The sequence below is a fragment of the Schistocerca gregaria genome, chromosome 4 (assembly GCF_023897955.1).
Source record: "Schistocerca gregaria isolate iqSchGreg1 chromosome 4, iqSchGreg1.2, whole genome shotgun sequence".
Taxonomy (NCBI): Eukaryota; Metazoa; Arthropoda; class Insecta; order Orthoptera; family Acrididae; genus Schistocerca; species Schistocerca gregaria.
In genome coordinates, this window is record NC_064923.1 from 401,737,381 (window position 1) to 401,762,158 (window position 24,778).

The 24,778-nt window shown below is 44.6% G+C and overlaps 1 protein-coding gene across 1 annotated transcript in view; it reads left to right on the forward strand.

Annotated features, from left to right (window-relative positions):
* Positions 1–14,470: 14,470 nt before the first annotated feature.
* Positions 14,471–24,778, forward strand: part of LOC126365904 (solute carrier family 15 member 1-like) — a 376,844-nt gene continuing 366,536 nt past the window's right edge. Inside the window, 1 exon segment of the mRNA XM_050008624.1 lies at positions 14,471–14,638. Coding sequence (XP_049864581.1) covers positions 14,479–14,638 — 160 coding nt within the window. The 5' untranslated portion in view covers positions 14,471–14,478.

The following is a 24,778-nucleotide window of genomic DNA, read 5'->3' on the forward strand; positions in this document are numbered from 1 at the left end:
AAGATGAAATGGGAGATATGATACTGCGTGAAGAGTTTGACAGAGCACTGAAAGACCTGAGTCAAAACAAGGCCCTCGGAGTAGACAACATTCCATTAGAACTACTGACGGCCTTGGGAGAGCCAGTCCTGACAAAACTCTACCATCTGGTGAGCAAGATGTATGAGACAGGCAAAATTCCCTCGGACTTCAAGAAGAATATAATAATTCCAATCCCAAAGAAAGCAGGTGTTGACAGATGTGAAAATTACCGAACTATCAGTTTAATAAGTCACAGCTGCAAAATACTAAAACGAATTCTTTACAGACAAATGGAAAAACTAGCAGAAGCCGACCTCGGGGAAGATCAGTTTGGATTCTGTAGACATGTTGGAACACATGAGACAATACTGACCCTAAGACTTATCTTAGAAGAAAGATTAAGGAAAGGCAAACCTATGTTTCTAGCATTTGTAGACTTAGAGAAAGCTTTTGACAATGTTGACTGGAATACTCACTTTCAAATTCTGAAGGTGGCAGGGGTAAAATACAGAGAACAAAAGGCTATTTACAATTTGTACAGAAAGAAGATGGCAGGTATAAGAGTCGAGGGACATGAAAGGGAAGCAGTTGTTGGGAAGGGAGTGAGACAGATTTGTAGCCTCTCCCTGATGCTATTCAATCTGTATATTGAGCAAGCAGTAAAAGAAACAAAAGAAAAGTTCAGAGTAGGCACTAAAATCCATGGAGAAGAAATAAAAACTTTGGGGTTCACTGATGACATTGTAATTCTGTCAGGGACAGCAAAGGACTTTAAAGAGCAGTTGAACGAAATGGACAGTGTCTTGAAAGGGGGGTAAACGATGAACATCAACAAAAGCAAAATGAGGATAATGGAATGTAGTTTAATTAAGCCAGGTGATGCTGAAGGAATTAAATTAGGAAATGAGATACTTATAGTAGTAAAGGAGTTTTGCTATTTGGGGAGCAAAATAACTGGTGATGGTCGAAGTAGAGAGGATATAAAATGTAGACTGGCAATGGCAAGGAAAGCGTTTCTGAAGAAGAGAAATTTGTTAACATCGAGTATAGATTTAAGTGTCAGGAAGTCGTTTCTGAAAATATTTGTATGGAGTGTAGCCATGTATGGAAGTGAAACATGGACGATAAATAGTTTGGACAAGAAGAGAATAGAACCTTTCGAAATGTGGTGGTGCTACAGAAGAATGCTGAAGATTAGATGGGTAGATCACATAACTAATGAGGAGGTGCTGAATAGGATTGGGGAGAAGAGAAGTTTGTGGCACAACTTGACGCGAAGAAGGGATCGGTTGGTAGGACATGTTCTGAGGCATCAAGGGATCACCAATTTAATATTGGAGGGCAGCGTGGAGGGTAAAAATCGTAGAGGGAGACCAAGGGATGAATACACAAGCAGATTCAAAAGGATGTAGTTTACAGTAGGTACTGGGAGATGAAGAGGCTTGCACAGGATAGAGTAGCATGAAGAGCTGCATCAAACCAGTCTCAGGACTGAATACCGCAACAACAACAACAGGTTTGAACAACACGTAAGTGTTACAGAAATGCTTTGGGAAATAAGATAGGAATCCCTGGAGTGAAGGCTACGTTCTTATCGAGGAACACTATTGAGAAAATTTAGAGAACCGACATTTGAAGCTGACTGCCGAACGATTCTATTGGTGCCAAAATACATTGCGTGTAAGGAGCGAGAAGATAAGATACGAGAAATTAGGGCCCATAGGGAGGCATATAAATAGTCGTTTTCTTCTTGCTCTGTTTGCGAATGGAACAGAGGAGGAAATGACTAGTGGTGGTGCAAGGTCTCCTCCGCCACGCACCGTACGATGGTTTGTGGGGTGTCTATGTAGATGGAGATGTGGATAATAATGAAGTTAGGGCCGAATGCACCCCAGGAAAGATGGACATGAAGGAAGAGTACAGTGTCACAATAAAGTTCACTGGAGGGTCTGCCATGGTCAAAATACTGATGTCAGTAGTCCCGGCATAAAATGCATGCTACCAAAATGATCACGTTCGACTACGTTTCTGGGGGCACTCCACTCTTCGCTGGTCCAGTCTCTATGCTATTGGCTCCTCTGATGTGAGGGTGTCAACGGAACGCAACATGCTGGTCGTTGGGCATAGAGACCACCCCCATTCAGTCGTTGTGCCTCATGGAATGTGAGATTGTGTGCCTTGCAGTCCTGTTAAATGTGTTTGCAATTGCACGCGCTATTTTACGTGTGTCCCTTCATGCCTGCTGGACAATGTAGCGGTTATCTGCCTCTGTAGTTGACCCGGGCGGCCACACAGTCTGCTTGGGCAGCAGTGCCGTTGCTTCGGAACATTGCCTTCTCATGCGAAACAATGCTGTGAGCAGTACCAGACTCTGGGGCTACACTTGACACATTTCGTCCGTGTTCCAATTTCCTGATGATCCTTCCCCGTGTGAAATCATTCACACGTTGACTCCGGGCTACGTTGTAAGAAGAACACTACCACAGTGCATCGCAACAGCTTGCTGATTGACACACACTTGCTTTTCAGTTCTTTAAAACGTCTCGAGTTGGGGCGCTAGAGTCACACTGACCTCGCGCTACGCGTCGTACTACTTTCTGTGAGGTTTCTGGGAACATGCTGCTACACTTTCATTCATTTCCTCCAAGCAGTTAATATGTATCTAGCTCGTCCGCAACTTTTGCAGAGCACTGTATTACTCGTTGCTCTCGACAAAGTTAAATCTTCAGTTTACTAAAGTTGCAGACAATCATTACCAGAAATTCATGAGACTTCTGTAACGAATAAAAAGCGAGTAGCCAGATTCCAGCAGGGGCAAGTGCCCCTTCTTGCACGGTCTTGTGGGCGCCTGTGGGTGGAACACTAATCAAGAAATAAAAGTCTGCAGCACATCACATTATAGAGTACTGTAGAACCGGAAAATATAAGAGGTCAACCGAAGAAGGAGTATATCCAACAGATATGTTGAGGATTTCCGTTGCATCCAACTAAGAAGATTTTAATGACGATCACACATTTGAGTAGTCTCTTGCAAATATTTGCCAGAAGGTAAATTGGTACTCTTCTCTGCTAACACATTCCTTGGTTATTATCACGTCCCGAAATGTCCTATGTCACACTGATATCTTTGGAGAAGATGCGTTGAGAATTGGTCGAAAACGTTTTCGTCCCACTCTTCTGAAAAGAGTCAGACGCTCTTGACTGAATACCAGCCGCTAAACTGCCAACAGATGTGTTCTAGAATCAGAGAATAATTGAGCCGAGAGAAGGTGCTTTTTAATATACACTACTGCTAGGTGTTTTGCCGCCCTAGGCGAGAACTGATGCCCCCTCTTTTTTTCTTACAATACCCCCCCCCCCCCCTCCCACTCTACCATCACCAACATACAACGGCACAACAACGCAACTCTCCTACTATAGTTTTAATCATTAAACTACGGTGACCAGACGTCCTCATTTTCTGGGATCAGTCGTCAATTCAGCTGACACAGGACAAATGATCTACAGAGACAAAAGCAGAGAGAGGAACTGTGGGAACTGTGGTATCAAGTCGCGACATGATCGCAAGTCAGCTCACGAGCCCTGCTTCAGCTTTGACGTAGACGAATCAAGGTCATGTTTATCTCCATTTTGTATTCACAATCACTAGCAGCTGCTTTAGTTTTGAGGTAGATAGAAGCAATTTGTTTGCTTTCGTCAAAGTAAGAAAAGACTTATTTTGTATAAATGTTCCGCAGGCTTTTGAAAACAATTTGGTGTTTTAATTTTTCCCTCTTTTTCATTTTTTCTCCTCATCTGTTCAATTTTTTCGCTGGGTGATTTGAAATTAATTTTTTTCTCCCTTCGCCGTCCCTAAAATCTTGCCTCCCTAGGCGGCCGCCTGGTCTTGCCTAGTGGTAGAAACGGCCCTGTTGCCGTGCAGAGCAGCCAGTAAGATTTCATTATTTACAGAAGAAATCGACAAGTGTAAAAATAACGAAGGGTGTTTACTTTTTGCATTATATGCAGGATGTCCCAGGAGGTATAGTCAATATTCAGGAATTTGACAGGAACCACCATTCGAAGCAAAACTGTCCAGTAAACATGGGGTCTAAAATGCATTCCTTGAGATCTCTGAGCTCTTGTTCAGTAGAAAAGATGTGCTTCACTGTAGCGAAGATGAACAAGCGCTCATAGCTCTTAAGGAATGCATTTTACAGCCTATGTTTACGGGACACTTTTGCTTCGAATGGTTATTCTTGTCAAATCCCTAAACATTAATCATTCTTGCAATATAAGTGATCATTCTTGAAGTATAAGCGCAGTAGTCGTCATAAGACGTGCTTTATTTTAATCGATGTTGGTGAATTCGGCCTTGAGCTAAGGACGTTTGGCGCTTACCTCGGGGGCTGAGAGATACACTGAGGAACCAAAGAAACTGGTACATCTGCCTAATATCGTGTAAGGCTCCCGCGAGCTAGCAGAAGTGCCGCAACACAACGTGGCACGGCACGACTAATGTCTGAAGTAGGAGGGAACTGACACCACGAATCCTACAGGGCTGTCCATAAATCCGTGAAAGTACGAGGGTGTGGAGATCTCTTCTGAACAGCACGTTGCAAGGCAGTCCAGACATTCTCAGTAATGTTCATGTCTGGGGAGTTTGGTGCCCAGCGGAAGTGGCTAAACTCAGAAGAGTGTTCCCAGAGCCACTCTGTAGCAATTCTGGACGTTTGGAGTGTCGCATTGTCCTGCTGGGATTGCCCAAGTTTGTCGGACGGCACAATGGACATGAATGGATGCATGTAATCAGACAGGGTGCTTACGTACGTGTCACCTATCAGAGTCGTATCTAGACGTATTAGAGGTCCTATATCACTCCAACTGCATATTTCCCACACTATTACAGAGCCTCCACTAGCCTGAACAGTCCCCTGTTGACATACAGGGTCCATGGATTCATGAGGTTTTCTCCGTACCCGTACACATCCATCCGCTCGATACAATTTGAAATGAGATTCGTCCGACCAGGCAACATGTTTCCAGTCATCAACAGTCCAATATCGATGTTGGCAGGTCCAGGCGAGGCGTAAAACTTTGTGTAGTGCAGTTATCAAGGGTACACGAATAGGCTTTCGGCTCGAAAGCCCATGTCGATAATGTTTCGTTGAATTGTTCGCACGCTGACACTTGTTGATGGCTCAGCACTGAAATCTGCAGCAGTTTGCGGAAGGGTTGCACTTCTGTCACGTTGAACGGTTCTCTTTAGTCGTTGTTAGTTCGGTTCTTGCAGGATCTTTTTCCAGCCGCAGCAATGTCGGAGATTTGATGTTTTACCGGATTTTTGATATTCACGGTACCCTCGTGAAATGGTCGTACGGGAAAATTCCCAGTTAATCGATACCTCGGAGATGCTGCGTCCCATCGCTCGCGTGCCGACCATAACACCAAGTTCAAATTCACTTGATAACCTTCCATTGTAGCAGCACAACCGATCTGAGTACTGCGCCAGACACTTGTTGTCTTATGTAGGAATTGCCGACCGCAGGGCTGTATTCTGCCTGTTTACCTATCTCCGTATTTGAATACGCATGCCTATACCAGTTTCTTTGGTGCTTCGGTGTATGTAGCGTGGCCATGGCAGGGCACAGGATGTAAGAGGGGGAGGGGGATGGGAATGTTCTGTTGTTTGTCTTTCAGTACTGACAACTCGCGGGCGGGCGCAACTTGTACCGAACAATTCCCATGCTATAAATTTTGACATTGACCCGTGTATCCATATTACAGGTACTGTCGCCTTCAAATGTGGTATATATTTGTAGCAAGGAATATCATATTAAATTAAGTCTGTCGTAATATATCGCAACAAGCGGAAGAAATATGAAATTCATAACATTTAGTTAACATGTGTGATCCTATCTCATGTAGCATAATGGCCTTAAATATGAGTACAGTTATTGTTATTAATCAGTTAATCATTCGCTCACACGGACAATAAAAGAACACTTTGCCAGACAATTACAGTGTCATAACTCCAGGTCACTGTGGATAGCAGCAGCCTGAAACAGAGAACAGTCGACACGAAGTGTTCCGAATGGCGCCTACTTTTAACGATCCGTAATTGGGGGATGGCGGCATACTTATGGCACCATTAGTCTAGACAGTCGTACTGGTGCTCACAACATAAAATTTATGTAGATTACTAATTACTATTAAGATCAGTACATACTCAGCCCGGGGTACCGCCCCATAATGTCAGTATTGGCTCTTGGGCAAAAAACTTTGACGACCATTGATCTAGTGGATATTATAGAGGCTGTTCGCGTACGATGCCGTTGTCTATGGGAAAGTTGCAACGCTAGAAGACCATAGCTAAGTACAGGCAGACCTGGAGGACGTTTGGTGCTGGGACAGGCAGCTGACCCTGAGCGTGAATAAAAGTAATGTATTGTGCTTAAATAGGCGAAGAGATCCATTAATAGTAGATTATACTATTTGTGATGACTCGCTGGAAGCGGTAACAACCGCAAAATGGCTGCGAGTAAAGGCCCAGAACGACAGAAAACTCGAAGCTGTAAGGAAAACAGATGTCAGGCTGACGTTTCTTGGAAAAATCCTAAGGCAATGTAATTCATCCGTGAAAGAAGTTCTTGCAAAACACCCGTTCGACAGATTTTTGAGTACAGTTCGTCAATCTGGAGTTCTTACCGGACAGTATAAACTACAGATAAAAGATTCAAAGAAGAGCGGCGCGTTTCGTCACGGATTTGGTTTATAAGCGGGAGAGCGTTACAGAGAAAACTCTAGAGGCAGATGTTGCAAGAGAGGCACTGTGCTTCGAGTAGAAGTTTAGCTACTGTTAAAATTCCGAAAGCGTACGCTCGAAAAAGAGGCATGCACATAATGAGTGTACCGTAAAGAACGCAACTATTGACTCCATACAGATATATTGATGAAATTAAATAATTTACATACACTGCCAGAAAAAATTAGTACACCTGGAAAAACGATGTCGATGTTGATCAGATGATGACATATGCCACCTGGGAGATAGCCAAAAAAGGCAGCGTGGTGACATAGCTAGACGAGCGCCATCTATGTCTATTCGTTAATAGTGGATGCTCACAGCTAGAAGGGCCAGAGTGGTGCAAACATGTGAAGCAAACAGGCACCAAGCCACGGAGGCGCACTCATGCTTCCCACAGCCCGTGCTGCGTCAGTTATGTAATGAAGCTGGTATCAATGGTCACGTGAACATTCTCACAGCCGTAGACGAGGTTTCGGCAATTCCACGTAGCACAGACGCCCGCCTGGATCGTCCTATTGTAAGGGCAGCATTGGCAGATAGTACAGATACCAGAGCACAGATAAGAGAACTTGTGAGCTAGACATGTCAACACGAACTGTGGCAAATCTGTTATTAGCAATGGAACTACGGGCATGCACACCTCTAGCCCGTCTTCCACTCACGCCACTGCATCGACGCGCACTGCCTGACTGATGGCTTCAGTTATCACCTGGAAGATGGAATAGGGTGCCGAGGTCTTCAGCGACGAAAGCAGATTCTGCCTGCTTGCAAATGATGGTCGTTCGCGTATACGACGTAGACCTGATGAGCCCTGACTAATAGACTGCATTCATCCAATACACGTTGGCCCCGCCTCAGGTCTTGTGGCCAGGGACGCAGTAAGCTACAACTTCCGTTCACTTTTGGTGTTTCTGGAGGGGACGCTATCCAGCGCTCGATACGTATAGAATGTTGTTAAACCCGCTCTTTTGCCATTCTTTCAACAGGAAGGTGATGTGTTGTTCCAACAGGATAACGCTCGCCCACGCACTACCCCTGAAACTTAGCGTGCTCGCAACACCTGCAGCATGATCTGTGGACTTGTCTCCAATCGAGCGTGTGTTGGATATGATGGGACGAGAAGCGACTCGTGTGATTCTTCAACCAACAACTCCCACAGAACCACATGAATAGGTCGAGCAGGCATGGCATAACGTATGCCAAGACAGTATTCACCATCTGTACGATCGAATGGATGCCGAAGTCAGCACATGCATTGCTGTACATGGAGGCTACACCACGTACTAATATGGATGTTCAGCATGGGTCGGTTACCTGGACCTTAGAACCGCTCGTACTATTGATCTGCAAATGTAATCATTCCACGTACTCCATACGCATTGTTGCAACAATAAATCTTGAGTGAATTGGAACCATCTAAAAGGGTGTACTATTTTTTTCCGGCAGTATATTATTGCAGTTTACGCTACCCATGATTATGTGTGAGAAACAATATTATTCTAATGTTGTCCACGACTCTGCAGACACTCTCGTACTTTCGATGAATTTTTCCATAACTTTTCGATATACTCGTACTTGCACTTCTAGTCCTGAAATTACTCGCTGAAACTCGGCCTGCAGCTCTGGAAGCGATTGTCGTTTGTTGGCGTACACACCAATTTTCGAACAACCCCAAAAAGATTAGAAGACCTGGGAGACAACTTCCCGTCACCGTTGTGAGAAATCATCCGCCCAGAGAACCTCTCTCGTAATAAGTCCATCGTTGTAATCGATATGTGGCAGGTTGCACCGTCTTGTTGAAACCTAACATCCTCAGCATAAATCCAGTTCGGATCACAAAAACACTTAATCTTGTGCTAGCGTCGGCCATCCACTGCGTTTCCGGTGCCATCTTCGAAGAATTGCGGTCCATTTATGCCCTCAGCCCAAACCCCACTTCAGATAATCACTCGTTGTGAATCTAGTGGTGCCTCCACGATTATTCGAGGCTTTTCTATGCCATTCAACAGAAAATGTGCCTGATCAGTGGACATTATTTTCTGGATGAAACTGTTGTCTTATCTCTGTGTCGCAGGCATCCAGTGGGCGCTTTTCTTTACCGTTTGGCTTCACTTTTTGTATCAGTTGGATTTTTTAGGCCCAAAGGTGCAGATCTCCTTTCAGAATTCGCTACCTGCTCCGAAAGTATGCAACACATTTTGTTTCGGGCTAATTTCAGTTGCAAAATACCGGAATATTCCGCCTCAGCCCCTATAGCTTCACGAAGTCCCGATAAGTGGCGTCGCCTTGCGTAACGTTCAAAATGCCGTCTGTAACAGAAGTGCGTTCCAATCAAAGAGCTGTGTCATTGGGTTTCTTTTGGTGGGAAACCAGAGCATCACAGATATTCAGGGGTGCTTGCAGGATATCTACGGAGAAATGGAAGTGGACAAAAGTACGGTGAGTCGTTGGACGAGGCCAGGGCCGGCGCCAGCCCAAGTGCCGCCCCGTGCGAGCTGCTAAATTGCCGCCCCCCGGTTTTCTTTTTCCTTTTTTCTTTTTTTTTACAAAACGTTTGTGGAATTTTATTTAAACAATTCTGTAGGAAATGTCAGCAATCAATTGCAATTTTTATTTTTACCAATTTTTGTTTTTACTTTTCAGGGCTACCTAGGTTTCGTCCACTGAGTGGCCAGTCTCAAAGCTTTTAATACATGCTTACATCTAAACCATCATGTTGACAGTTACGTTCAGCATGACGGTATAGATGTAAACATAGCTCAAAGAATTGAGAATAGCCACACTGTGTCCGAAATCTATGTAGATCTGGAAAATAAAAACAAAAATTGCGACTGATGGTGACATTCTCTACAGATTTGTACAAAACAATCGCTGGGCACCAGCTCAAAAATTGAGTCAAATCTAATTGAAGGAATCTAGCCAATTTTAATAAACCTTGTGAATTTAGAAAAATGTTCAAATGTGTGTGAAATCTTATGGGACTTAACTGCTACGGTCGTCAGTCCCTAACCTTACACACTATTTAACCCAACAGGCGGTCAGCGCTCCACTCATATGGAAGAATACTGGCGTGTACGCCAGACTGCTTTCCCCCCTCTGTTCCTCCGGCGTAAACACGACGGTGCTTCCACAGTAGCGAGGAAGAAATTAGTCCTCCTCCCTCCCCTTGTTCAACAGGGGCTGCCGGCGGGTAGTCGAGGCGCCATGCCACAGTTCCCGAAGCCGCTCCCTCCAAGGTTTGGTTTCGAATCCCCTCTTGGCCATGAATGTCGAGTTTAAAAAAGGCGGGGGGGGGGGGGGGGGGGCGGTAGATTTGCCGCCCCTCGGAAAGTGCCGCCCTGTGCGGCCGCACGTTTCGCACGTGCCTTGCGCCGGCCCTGGGCGAGGCCGTCTGTCATCGCTAAAAGTTCGCGCAAACCCGTCCGATTTCCCGCGTGTTTGCTGGACGCACACAGCTGTGACTCCTGCAAAGCTGGAACGCGCGGACATTCTCCCTGGAGGTGATCGACGGATCACAATCAAACATCTCGCTGCTCTACTGGACGTCTCTGTTGGTAGTGCTGACACACTCGTACACCAGTTGACGTGTGTTCCCGCTGGATTCCTCGCCGCCTAACCGAAGACCATAAAGAGCAATGAAGGACCATCTGTACAGAATTGCTTCCGCGTTACGAGGCTGATCGGGACAGTTTGCTGTCAAGCATCTTCACAGGCGATGAAACATGGGTTCATCATTTCGAACCGCGAATAAAACGGCAGTCCATGGAGCGGCAGAAACGAAACGGAAATACATGGAGTGACGCCACACCACCTCTCCTCCGGAGAGAAAGTTTAAAGCCGCACCCTTAGCTGGTAAAGTCATGGCGTCCGCCTTATGGAGCTCTGAAGGTGTTAATCTGTTTGATTTCTTCCCTCGTGGTGAAACGATCAGCCGGCAGGTGTGGCAGTGCGGTTCTAGGCGCTTCAGTCTGGAACCGCGTGACCGCTACGGTCGCAGGTTCGAATCCTGCCTCGGGCATGGATGTGTGTGATGTTCCAATAGCTCCGAGCACTATGGGACTCAACTGCTGTGGTCATCTGTCCCCTAGAACTTAGAACTACTTAAACCAAACTAACCTAAGGACATCACACACATCCATGGCCGAGGCAGGATTCGAACCTGCGATGTGTGTGATGTCCTTGGGTTAGTTAGGTTTAAGTAGTTCTAGGTTCTAGGGGACTGATGACCACAGATGTTAAGTCCCATAGTGCTCAGAGCCATTTGAACCATTTGTAACGATCAACTCTAAAGTGCATTGTGCTACCCACAGGAAACGGAAGTAACGGCTTCACTGCATTTGTCGGCACAAAAATCAAACGAGCTTCTCCTTCTCCATGACAACGTAAGGCTTCACACATCTCTGCGCACCCGCGAGGAGCTCACAGAACTTCACTGGACTGCCCTTCCACATCGTCCCTGCAGCTCGGATGTCTTACCTTCCGACGATGGGGCCGGCCACGGTGGGCAAACGGTTCTAGGCGCTTCAGTTCGGAACCACGCGACTGCTATAGTCGCAGGTTCGAATCCTGTCTCAGGCATGGATGTGTGTGATGTCCTTAGGTTAGTTAGGTTTAAGTAGTTCTGAGTTCTAGGGGACTGATGCCCTCAAATGTTAAGTCCCATAGTGCTCAGAGCCATTTGAACAATTTTTTGGAAGGATGGGGATGTTATTGATTCACAAGACGTTAGCTCTGACGTCGACCAGTGGAGAGTTACCATGGGGGTGTACAGGCCTTCCCAGTAAGATGGCTTAAGACCGTCACACTTTCTGAACGTTTTGTAGCTAGAAGAGTGGGGATAATATGGCGCATTGGAATACTGAATAAAATCAACCTGCTTTCAGAAATATAGTATTGCATTACTTATCGAATTGCATTATTACGTCCCTCGTTGTTCTGGTAATATCCAATCGCTGTGCAATTAGGAGACTAGATTTCACCGGACTTACAGCGACATTATCAGTCACGATGGCAATGTTTGCCACAGAGTTTGCGAACAGTCTCTGCATAACCTTCACCACATTTGTATTAAGTTTCCGCGATGACAACACGCTGTTCCCTCCTGAAACGCTGCATTAATAATCAGAAAGAAGACAGAGGACAATAGTGCAACGGTCAGTGCTACCAACTTACTGTAAGAGAAATAGTGAGCATTTCAAAATTGCATTCATTATGAGACAACCTTTATTACTTGTTCTCACACACCCCGCGAAATGAACGCATATTTCTTCCGAACTGATAGAGGTATCAGAAGTAGCTTCTACCTTGTACCACAAGATGACTTGTAAAATACAGGATGGTCCATTGATCGTGAACGGGTCAAATATCTTACGAAATAAGCGTCAAACGAAAAAACTACAAAGAACGAAACTTGTCTAGCTTGAAATGGGAAACCAGATGGCGCTATGGTTGGCCCGCGAGATGCCGCTGCCATAGGTCAAACGGATATTAACTGCGTTTTTAAAAAAATAGGAACCCCCATTTTTTTATTACATATTCGTGTAGTACGTAAAGAAAAGTGAATGTTTTAGCTGGACCACTTTTTTCGCTTTGTGATAGATGGCGCTGCAATAGTCACAATCATATTGCTCACAATTTTAGACGAACAGTTGGTAACAGGTAGGTTTTTTAAATTAAAGTACAGAACGTACGTACGTTTGAACATTTTATTTCGGTTGATCCAATGTGATACATTTACCTTTGTGAACTTATCATTTCTGAGAACGCATGCTCTTACAGCGTGATTACCTGTAAATACCACATTAATGCAATAAATGCTCAAAATGATGTCGGTCAACCTCAATGCATCTGGCAATACGTGTAACGACATTCCTCTCAATAGCGAGTAGTTCGCCTTCCGTAATGTTCGCATATGCATTGACAATGCGCTGACGCATGTTGTCAGGCGTTGTCGATGGATCACGATAGCAAATATCCTTCAACTTTCCCCACAGAAAGAAATTCGGCAACGTCAGATAGGGTGAACGTGCGGGCCATGGTATGGTGCTTCAACGATCAATCCACCTGTCATGAAATATGTTATTCAATACCGCTTCAACCGCACGCGAGCTATGTTCCGAACATCCATGATGTTGGAAGTACATCGCCATTCTGTCATGCAGTGAAACATCTTGTAGTAACATCGGTAGAACATTACGTAGGAAATCAGCATACATTGCACCATTTAGATAGCCATCGATAAAATGGGGGCCAATTATCCTTCCTCCCATAATGCCGCAACATACATTAACCCGCCAAGGTCGCTGATGCTCCACTTGTGGCAGCCATCGTGGATTTTCCGTTGGCCAATTGTGCATATAATGCCGGTTTATGTTACCGCTGTTGGTGAATGACGCTTCGTCGCCAAATAAAACGCGTAGAAAAAAACTGTAATCGTCCCGTAATTTCACTTGTGCCCAGTAGCAGAACTGTACACGACGTTCAAAGTCGTCGCCATGCAATTCCTAGTGCATAGAAATACGGTACGGGTGCAATTGATGTTGATGTAGCAGTCTCAACACCGACGTTTTTGAGATTCCCGATTTTCGCACATTTTGTCTGCTACTGATGTGTGGATTAGCCGCGACAGCAGCTAAAACACCTACTTGGGCACCATCATTTGTTTGCAGATCGTGGTTGACGTTTCAAATGAGGCTGAACCCTTCCTGTTTCCTTAGATAACGTTACTATCCGGCTGACGGTCCGGACACTTGGATGATGTCGTCCAGGATACCGAGCAGCATGCATAGCACACGCCCGTTGGGCACTTTGATCACAGTAGCTATGCATCAACACAATATCCACCTTTTCCGCAATTGGTAAACAGTCCATTTTAACACGGGTAATGTATCATGAAGCAAATACCGTCCGCACTGGCGGTATGTTATGTGATACCACGTACTTATACGTTTGTGACTTTTACAGCGCCATCTATCACAAAGCGAAAAACGTGGTCCAATTAAAACATTCATATTTCTTTAGGCACTACACGAATATCTAATAAAAAATGGGGATTCCTATTTTAAAAAAAAAACGCAGTTGTAATCCGTTTGACATATGGCAGCGCCATCTAGCGGGCCAATCATAGCGCCATCTGGTTTCCCCCTTCAAGCTAGACGAGTTTCGTTCTTTGCAGTTTTTTAGTTTGATGCTTATTTCGTGAGATATTTGGCCCGGTAACTATCAATGGATCACCCTGTATAGATGTAGATGCAGGAGAAGGAGATGAAAATTGTAGAAGCGGCGGGGTCAGGGATTTTCTCTGCCTCGTGATGAGTGGGTGTTGTGTGATGTCCTTAGGTTAGTTAGGTTTAAGTAGTTCTAAGTTCTAGGGGACTGATGACCATAGCTGTTAAGTCCCATAGTGCTCAGAGCCATTTGAACCAATTGTAGAAGTGCTGGGAGTTATACGTAAAGCGCTGATACAAAGGTCTCGAGACACAAGATGTATTCGTGACACTGCTGCGATACCGCGTCGACTCAACGGTACAGGCAGCTAATCAGGGTACTGCGACGAAGCCACGCAACGATAAGCGTTCTTGTGGGATTAGCGAGGTGACTCTGGAGAATAGAGGCTGCCGCTGCGAGTATAGAGGCAGTGCATAGGCGGTCAGATGGGCGAATCGGCAGACATGGCGGGCACCCCGGCAGCTCACGACGTTCCGGAGGTGGGAGCTCCACCGGCCGAAGACACCGCAGGCCACGGGCAGGCAGCGCAGGAGAGCGGGCAGCGCCGCGCAGTAGATGCCGAGGGTGAGACGCCGTCAGCTGGGGACTCCACGGGCAAGGCTGGTGAGTGGCGACTTCAGTTCCACTACATGTTCAGTACTTATTGGGAACAGTCCTTTGTCAAACTCTCGATACTGTAGCGATTCTCGCAACATCAATAATATTGTCAGTTGGCGACGCCATAATAAAAGCGTGCGTCACTGTTATTTTAGTTATTGCTAGTAAACAACAGAAAACAATTAAAAAGAGGAAATGACTTTTCGTATGTTAATTTACTGATTAAAATCATAGCTACGGACCCGAAAGGTTTCGTATATTACTTTCGGATGATCCCTGCATTCTATGAGAGATCGATAACTTTGATACGACATAAAATAAAGAACCAGGATACGTTAATGAGAGAGAACCTTTGAACTAACGATCTATGTCCTGAAACGATATATTCAGACAATTACCGTAAAAATTTTATTTTTACAGTTACGATAATGCTGTGAGGCTGACATGTACTTCGGAGACCTCTTAGTAGGCATAGCAAAATACCGGGTGATCAAAAAGTCAGTATAAATTTGAAAACTTGAAAAACCACGGAATAATGTAGACAGAGAGGTAAAAAATGATACACATGCTTGGAATGACATGGGGTTTTATTAGAACAAAAAGCAAAAAACCCACCCCATATTGCTAGACGCGTGAAAGATCTCTTGTGCGCGTCGTTTGGTGATGATCGTGTGCTCAACCGCCACTTTCGTCATGCTTGGCCTCCCAGGTCCCCAGACCTCAGTCCGTGCGATTATTGGCTTTGGGGTTACCTGAAGTCGCAAGTGTATCGTGATCGACCGACATCTCTAGGGATGCTCAAAGACAACATCCGATGCCAATGCCTCACCATAACTCCGGACATGCTTTACAGTGCTGTTCAGAACATTATTCTTCGACTACAGCTATTGCTGAGGAATGATGGTGGACATATTGAGCATTTCCTGTAAAGAAAATAATCTTTGCTTTGTCTTACTTTTTTATGCTAATGTTTGCTATTCTGATCAGATGTCTGTCGGACATTTATTTAACGTTTGTATTTTTTGGTTCCAATAAAACCCCAAGTCATTCCAAGCCTGTGTGTCAATTTGTACCTCTCTATCTACATTATTCCGTGATTTATTCAGTTTTCAAATTTATACTGACTTTTTGATCATCCGGTATTTCTACTTTCTGAAATACAAGTCTTTTTCCACACTCCTACTGTGTAATTCAACAATCAACATTACGTCATTGAATTAAAAAAGAAAACAATGCCACACTGCATCCTACATTTACTAACATAAAGTGATAAACGCAACGATTACCCCTGTGCCGTCCCATTAAAATTGTTTTGACTTAAAAGACTACTTGGAAAACTGGTCTGAGAAATGATACGTACCATATAGCTGGTTGATGAAGCTCTGTTAACAACTGAACGAATAATATAGTTAAACCGTCAATTCTCGATCTCAAATGCTCCGTAGGTATTGACAATAGTGAAAATATTTTCGAGTCATCAATACTGTACGTCAATATTCCTAGTACTAACAATATGTCAATAAGCGCCATTAGATGGTCAATGTATTGGAAGGCCAACACCGAAACGCTGAAAGAATGTTCTTATTTGTGGAATTTACTATCGCGCAGACCAACAGGTGTTTTCTTCTATGTCTGCCGCAGAATTTCGAAGGAAGTACAAAGTGGTAAGTATGCCTAACGTATGGTGGACGTCGAAGAATTTTCGCATTTGTTCACTTGGAAGGAACGAGGATTAAAGTAAATGACAGTTTAGAAGTCGAAGAGTGGCTTGAAATATGGCTAATATTTCTAATGGGCGGTGCAACTGATAAGGGAAGTACGTGGCTTCGGACGATCAGAATCGTAGGGAAACGAGCTTGGTTAAAATACAAATCGCTCATTCCAAAGAACAGTGATAAGAGCAATGTAAAACTGCTAATCTTACCACGAGAGAAATTTGAATGATCGCCTGTTCTTATCTAAGAGAGAACTAACATTAAGAAACAAAATGTCGATATAATAGGACTAAAACACTCCGAAGACAACAAAATATTGGCAGACTGTTGATGTGTCCTTCTATAGTCAATATAAGCTCTACAAGAGAAGAACCATTGATTTTGAAACATTACAATGTCAAAAACCGCAAGTAAAGTCACACGATCGTTATTTCATCAGACTTCATTCCGCAGCGAAGTACAAGCCTATGTTACAGTATGCATGACAAAAGGCAGCTTATGACTTTGACAAACCAATATCATCGTTCGGACATGTAATTAGTGTGGAGTTTGATAATGCCTAACTGATGCTGCTTATAGAAAAAGCGAATTTAGTCAGATGTGCATATTTTTATGTTCCACTCTGCTTGTCCACGTCATTCCAATCCCGCAACTGCACTTTGAAGATAGAATAGCTGTCAGTAGAAAAGTTTGTTGCTCAAATAGCAAAGTTATGTTAAGCAGAGAGAAATATAGCATAAGTCACGACATTCAAATATATGTGTTTTGGTCCTATTATATCGATACTTTCTTCTTCCCGTTGCCAAAGTTCCTCTCTTATCCCTCGAATACGAGATCATTCAGATATCCCTCATAGCACGACGCACAGTTTTGCATGCGAAAGGCTGATATGAATGTTTTTGGGGCAAGCGATTTGTATTCAGAGCACATTTGTGCGCTGTTGTGAGCGTTTTAGATCACGCGCTTTTCTTGTTAAACGGAAATGTTTGTAGGAACGTTGGACCACACGAATCTGCATACGAGGTACGAGGGAGTGCTGAAAAGTAACGCATCTTATTTTTTTAATGTGAATACTATGGAAGCTATTCAAATACAACAGTCTTTATTAACATTTTGATCTTCGTTCTTCATATCAACACATTTATTTCTCAACATAGTCACCTTGGTGACGAACACATTCCTCCCAACGAGAGAACAGTTTCTTAATACCGTCACTGTAGAATGTTTGATTTTGTTGACGGAACCACAACCTCACCTCTGCTAGCACCACTTCATAACTATCAAAGTGACATCCTCGAAGGCGTTCTTTAAGTTCTGGAAACAGCTGAAAATCCATTGAGGCCAAGTTATGACTGTATGGAGGGTGTTGCTGATGTGTGTGGTCTGGCCATTATCATGCTGAAGGGGAGGGTGCTTCATGTGTGTACGAAAATTTCTAATTCGCGCTTCCAGTTTCTGAGCTGTTTCTAATGCACCGACGTTGTTGCTTTACACACCGCCATGCTACACCCCTCAATTCGAAGCCCTGTAGAGGTAACGAAGCGGGAAGGTCCATGGACTGATTTGTATGATATGATAGTGAGAACGGAATAAAAAATTGGGAAGCATTTTCAGCCCGCCCCTCGTAGTTCTAGGAGCACTATAGACTTGCAATGCGTTCTGTATGGATGTCCTGTGCAGCAGGTAAAGGCATGAATTTCAGTTTTGCAGCGGATACAATAACTATAAATAAGTTTACGAGCGATTATGATAAAAAATGAAATATGCTGGCATCCATAGAAAAATCACTTGTTGTTACGATTAACATGGCCCTCGTTTTTCATTTTAACCGCCAAAGTCCAGAAGTTACCGGCACTGAAGGGCTCTACGAACCATATTTGTTTCATATCTCTCGAATTTAATTTAGGGTTTTCGTTATAGAGTCATCAGTATGATTGAAAGTACACTATACAGTAAAAAAAATTAATGTGTTAAACTTTTTTTTTCTTTAGTCAGTTCGGCTAATGCATGAGAAATCCACTTATAAAATTGGACTTGCATTCGGGAGGACGACGGTTCAATTCCTCGGTTTTCAGGGATTTCCCTAAATCGCGCCTGGCAAATGCGCGGATGGTTCCTTTGAAAGAGCACGGCCGATTTCCTTCTCCATCCTTGAAACAGTCCAAGCTTGTGAACCGTCTCTAATGGCCTCGATGTCGACCAGATGGTAAACCTAAAGACGGAAACGTTCCACTGCTCATAAATCATAGTTAAGTTTACTACTCCACATTTTATTCAAAAGAAGTAATAATGTGTAGGTTACGAATTAATTAATTACAATTTATTGTTAGATCTCCAATGGTACATTACATACCACATTAAGTACAACATGTCCTGTTTAATACCCTACTGAAATCGTAAATTTCACGAGGGTTTAGTAATTTAGAGTTAATCTTCCTTCCTTCCTAGTTACACTGAGGTGACAAAAGTAATGGGATGCGTGCCAATATCGTGTCGGATTTCCTTTTGCCCTGCGTAGTGCAGCAGGTCGATGTGGCATGGACTCGACAGCGAAAGTGTTGACGATGCAGGATTTTGTGCATGAACTAACTTGTAGATTATGTCCCAGAAATGTACGATGAAGTTCATGCGGTCGATCTGGGTAGCCAAATCATTCGTTGGAATTGTTCAGAACATTCTTCAACCAATCGCAAACAATTGTGGATCGGTGACATGGCGCGTCGTTGTTTGATAACATGACGTCCATGAATGGCTGCAAATGGTCTCCACGTAGCCGAACATAACCACTTCCAGCCAATGATCGATTCAATTGGATCAGAGGACCTAGATCATCCCATGTAAACACGGCGCATATCATCATGGAGCCACTACTAGCTTGCACAGAGCCTTGTTGACAACTTAGGTCCATGGCTTCGTGGGGTCTGCGCCACACTTGAACCCTACCATGAGCTCTTACCAACTGAAATCGGTACTCATCTGACTAGGTCATAGTTTCCCTTTCGTCAAGAATCCAACCGATATGGTCACGAGCCCAGGAGAGTCGTTGCAGGCGATGCCGTGCTGTTATCAACGGCACTCGCGTAGGTCGTCGCTGCCATGGACCATTGACACCAGATTTCGTCCCACTGTCCTAACGGATACGTTCGTCGTACATCCCACATTGATTTATGCGTTTATTTCACGCAATGTTGCTTGTCTGTTAGCACTGACAAAACTCTACCTATACGCCGCTGCTTTCGGTCATTAAGCGAAGGCCGTCGGCCACTGCGTTGTCCGTGGTCAGAGGTGAAGCCTGAAATTTTTACTCTCCGCACACGCTTGGCACTGGGGATCTCGGTATATTGAATTCCCTAACGATTTCCGGTATGGATTTTCTCATGCGTCTAGCTCCGACTACCATTCCGCGTTCAATGTCTATTAACTCCCTCGAGCAGCCATAATCACGGCGGAAACCTTTTCACATGAGTCTCCTGAGTACAAATGACAACTCCGCGAATGCACAGTCCTTTTATACCTTGTGTACGTGAGACTACCACCATCTGTATGTGTGAATATCGCTATCCCAAGAGTTTTGTCACGACAGTGTATATAGTGGAGGCAGCTGTAGCAAAATAATTCTGAATATTTCCAGCGTTAACAAACGTCTGTGAACGGGCGCTGTATTACATTTATTGGAAATACATATTTCTTTTCTTCAAAAAAATGGTTCAAATGGCTCTGAGCACTATGGGACTCAACTGCTGTGGTCATTAGTCCCCTAGAACTTAGAACTACTTAAACCCAACTAATCTAAGGACAGCACACACATCCTTGCCCGAGGCAGGATTCGAACCTGCGACCGTAGCAGTCGCACGGTTCCGGACTGCGCGCCTAGAACCGCGAGACCACCGCGGCCGGCTCTTTTCTTCAGGATAGCAAAATACAAAATTTTACTTATTGTGTGTATACAGTATAGTAGAAAGAATTCACGATTTAATTTGTAGGTCGTATGGGTGTATATAGGATGCGAAATTAAATACGCAAATCTGTCGCCTCGTGCAGCAGCACCAACTGTAATTCAACCGAGCACTGAGTCGAACTGTTCTTGGATGACCGATGAGGGTACGTCATTCCAGGCTGGTATAACTCTTTTAAGATGGTTCGTCAGTGTTAATGGCTGGCGAGTGGGGGCGCGCTAGTTTCTGGGCAACCAACGCACAACTGTTTGCAGTGAAAGAGAGACCAGAGCATGTGCCTGCACAACAGTCGAATAACTGCATTGAAGTTGGCCAGGGCAGAACGGTCAACATTCGATTTTGTGTTATTGTGGTGAAAGATAACATAACGGAAAACTCGAAATTGGGGACAGCCAACGTCATTAACACGTCAGAAATGTAGCCTATGCCATCCGAATTAATAGCTACGCGAACCAGAGGCGAAGAGGCTGTATGCTCAATGACACCCTATGCTGAGACCGTATGACTATAAAGAAAGCAATATGGAAAAATTTGTTATCCTCGGAGCTTCCATACACGGGTACTACGACCGTGATGCTGCACGTAATACTCGCACTCGTTTGAAAATACGAACTGGTGCCACTCCATTGTCCAGGGTTGTCGTTGGGTGCACCGTTGGCGGAGCCCTCTCCGTGCTGTCACACTGAGTCTCGTGCTGGCAGTCCGTGGTGCTTCAGTCGTCGCCTCACTATCCTGTTACAAACAAGCCCATTTTATGACTCAAGGTACCTTACGTTGTTCCACAATACTGCGCGACCAGGCGATCAGAACGTGTGTCCTCTTGGGCACTTACCGCGTGGGGCTGATGAATTCTGCAAAGCATTCACTATGGCCCTCCTGACAACCGATGTGTTATTCGCATCTCAGTCGTGAACTAACAACCAAAACGAGCGACAAACAGCAGTCTCGACAGGTCACGCTCCTGCCGCTGTGGAATTTCGAGCCTTGCTGATAGCCGCTTTTCCTTTTCACGCGAGAGAGAACACGATTTCTTACTAACATTCAGCTGCGGTCTCTAAATGAGGAACCCGCTGGTAATCTTGCCTTGTATGCAGAATGTAGGTATCTTTATTCCATCTACTTTGTGTGATTGAGCTGAAATACTACTCATTTGTATATCGAAGTATGCAGTACACTTCACTCCAATTTGATATTTCTTTCATGTTGTCATCGTGGTGATGCAGTTTTGATGCTCTGCAGTCTACATTACAACTCGTATTTGAAATCAACGCACTTTATATACACTACTGGCCATTAAAATTGCTACGTCAAGAAGAAATGCAGATGACAAACAGGTATTCATTGGACAAATATATTATACTAGAACTGACATGTGATTGCATTTTCGCGCAATTCGGGCGCATAGATCCTGAGAAATCAGTACTCACAAGGCCTCAGACACGGGCAACGGATTCGGCTCAAATTTGGCAGGTCGCTTGTGTACAACCTAAAACGAAGGAATCTAAGTTATTTTGGGTCAACATACCCGCGTTTTTGAGAAAATGATCCCTAAAGGTTGTGAAGAGCAATCGACTGAAAATTGGAGGGATCGATAGGTAATTTTAAATAGAGCATTTTTCATCATCGGGTATGGGGTCCGCAAACGCAAACTTTTCCAGAAATCGAGGAAAGAAACTTTTATAATTGCCGCTTCTGTAGCCACATGGTAAACGCTATTCGGCGACAGCGCTGATAGCGCATCGGCCAAGGTAACTGGCTGGGACTCGAAGAACCCGGGTTCGAATCTCGAAAGATACGACACAACAAACAATAACTAGTTACTATGGCATAAACAGACAAGCTAATTACCACAAACTACATACAGTACTCGTCATATGTTACTTACGGAAGGACACTGTGTTCATTCACAAAACGTATTTCATTCGGCGCATTAACGATGGAAAAATCACTACATGTATCCTCACGGTACGTGGCAGCCTAATGACGGAAAACAACGCTTTCCGATTGACTTCTATAAGGCTTGTGCTGGACACCTTCACTCCTCCAGGTTGACAACTATGATATGACGAAGAGGCAACCGGGACAACATAACTCTTCGCGCGTGCATGCCGTCCCGTGCCTCGCTGTAAACAAGCGTCGCGCGGTTGGCTATCTGTGATCCCTCGTGAGCAATTCGCAGCACTATTACTCGGAGTTGTTTTCATGTGACAAGGCTTGTAAGTTTAACACTTTACTAACTCACGGCGTTTGGGAAATTGATTTACTTACCTTATTAACCCTCCTATCCGTATCAATTGAGATATGGAAAAATACAAACGAAAAGAATAACATCTGCTATGTTTCTTCGAGATTCGAACCCCGGTTCTCCCATTCCCAGGCAGTTACCTTTGCCATTATGCTATCGGCGCTGCCGGCAAAAAGCGTTATGCATGTCGGTACAGAAGCGGCAGTTGTAAAAGTTTTTTACCCCCATTTCTGGAAAAGTATGCGTTTTCAGACCACATACCTGATGATGAAAATTGCTCTACTTACAATTATCTATCGATCTCGCCAATTTTGAGTTGATAGCTCGTCATAACCTTTAGGGGTGATTTTCTCAAAAACGAGGGGGTGTTGACCCAAAATATCTTAGATTCCTTCGTTTTAGGTTGTACACAAGCGACCTACTAAATTTGAGCCGAATCGATTGGTCTTAATATGCTTGGGCATGGAGTCAAACAGAGCTTGGGTGGCGTGTACAGGTACAGCTGCCCATGTAGCTTCAACACGATACCACAGTTCATCAAGAGTAGTGACTGGCGTATTGTGACAAGTCAGTTGCTCGGCCACCATTGAACAGACGTTTTCAGTTGGGGAGAGATCTGGAGAATGTGCTGGCCGGGGCAGTAGTCGAGCATTTTCTGTATCCAGGAAGGCTCGTACAGGACCTGCAACATGCGGTCGTGCATTATCCTGCTGAAATGTAGGGTTTCGCAGGGATCGAATGAAGGGTAGAGCCACGGGTCGTAACACATCTGAAATGTAACGTCCACTTTTTAAAGGGCCGTCAAAGCGAACAAGAGGTGACCGAGACGTGTAACCAATGGCACCCCATACATTCACGCCGGGTGATACGCCATTAGGATCGACGACGAATACGCGCTTCCAATGTGCGTTCACCGCGATGTCGCCAAACACGGGTGCGACCATCATGATGCTGTAAACAGAACCTGGATCATCCGAAAAAATAACGTTTTGCCATTCGTGCACCTAGGTTCCTCATTGAGTACACCATCGCAGGCGCTCCTGTCTGTGATGCACCGTCAAGGGTACCCGCAGCCATGGTCTCCGAGCTGATAGTCCATGCTGTTGCAAACGTCGTTGAACTGTTCGTGCAGATGGTTGTTGTCTTGCATACGTCCCCATCTGTTGACTCACGGATCGAGACGTGGCTGCTCGATCCGTTACAGCCATGCGGATAAGATGCCTGTCATCTCGACTACTAGTGATACGATGCCGTTGGGATCAGGCACGGCGTTCCGTATTACACTCCTGAACCCACCGATTCCATATTTTGCTAACAGTCATTGGATCTCGACCAACGCGAGCAGCAATGTCGCGATACGATAAACCGCAATTGCGATAGGCTACAATCTGACCTTTATCAAGGTGGGAAACGTGATGGTACGCAATTCTCCTCCTTACACGAGGCATCACAACAACGTTTCACCAGGCAACACCGGTCAACTGCTGTTTGTGTATGAGAAATCGATTGGCACGTAGTAGGTGTCACTACCGGCGCCAACCTTGTGGGAATGCTCTGAAAAGCTAATCATTTGCAAATTACAGCATCCTCTTCCTTTCGGTTAAATTTCGCGTCTGTAGCACGTCATCTTCGTGGTGTAGCAATTTTAATGGCCAGTAGTGTATAATGAACATACGGCCCATGTAATAAGTAGACAGTAGAACTTAATGTTCTAGGGAGTGCTGAAAGTAATGGCTCTGATTTCTTAAGCGGCATCTTTTAAAGCTTTTTAAATAAAACAAACGTCAACAGCATTGTACATCTTTGTTCTTCATGTTTACTTATTTACTCTCATCATAGTCACCCTAGCAACGAACACATTACCCCCAACGAGAGACCAGTTTGCCGACACGGTCACTGTGGAATGTTTGACTTTTTTGACGGAGTCACAGCCTCACCTCCACTTGCACCGCTTCATCGGTATCGAACTGAAGTCCTCGAAGATGTTAAGTTATAGAAACAAATGAAAATCGGATAGGGCCAAGTCGGGGCTGTGTGGAGGGTGAACGATGACAGTGAACCCGAGGCGTCGGAATGTTGCAGATGTCGCATCGCACGTGTATGGTCTGCCATTATCGTGCTGAAGGAGACGGCGCTCCATGTGTGGATGAACTCTCCGAATTCGAAACTTGATTACAGCACACGTTTCTCATGCACCGACTCGGTTACGTTACACACCGCCATGTTGCAT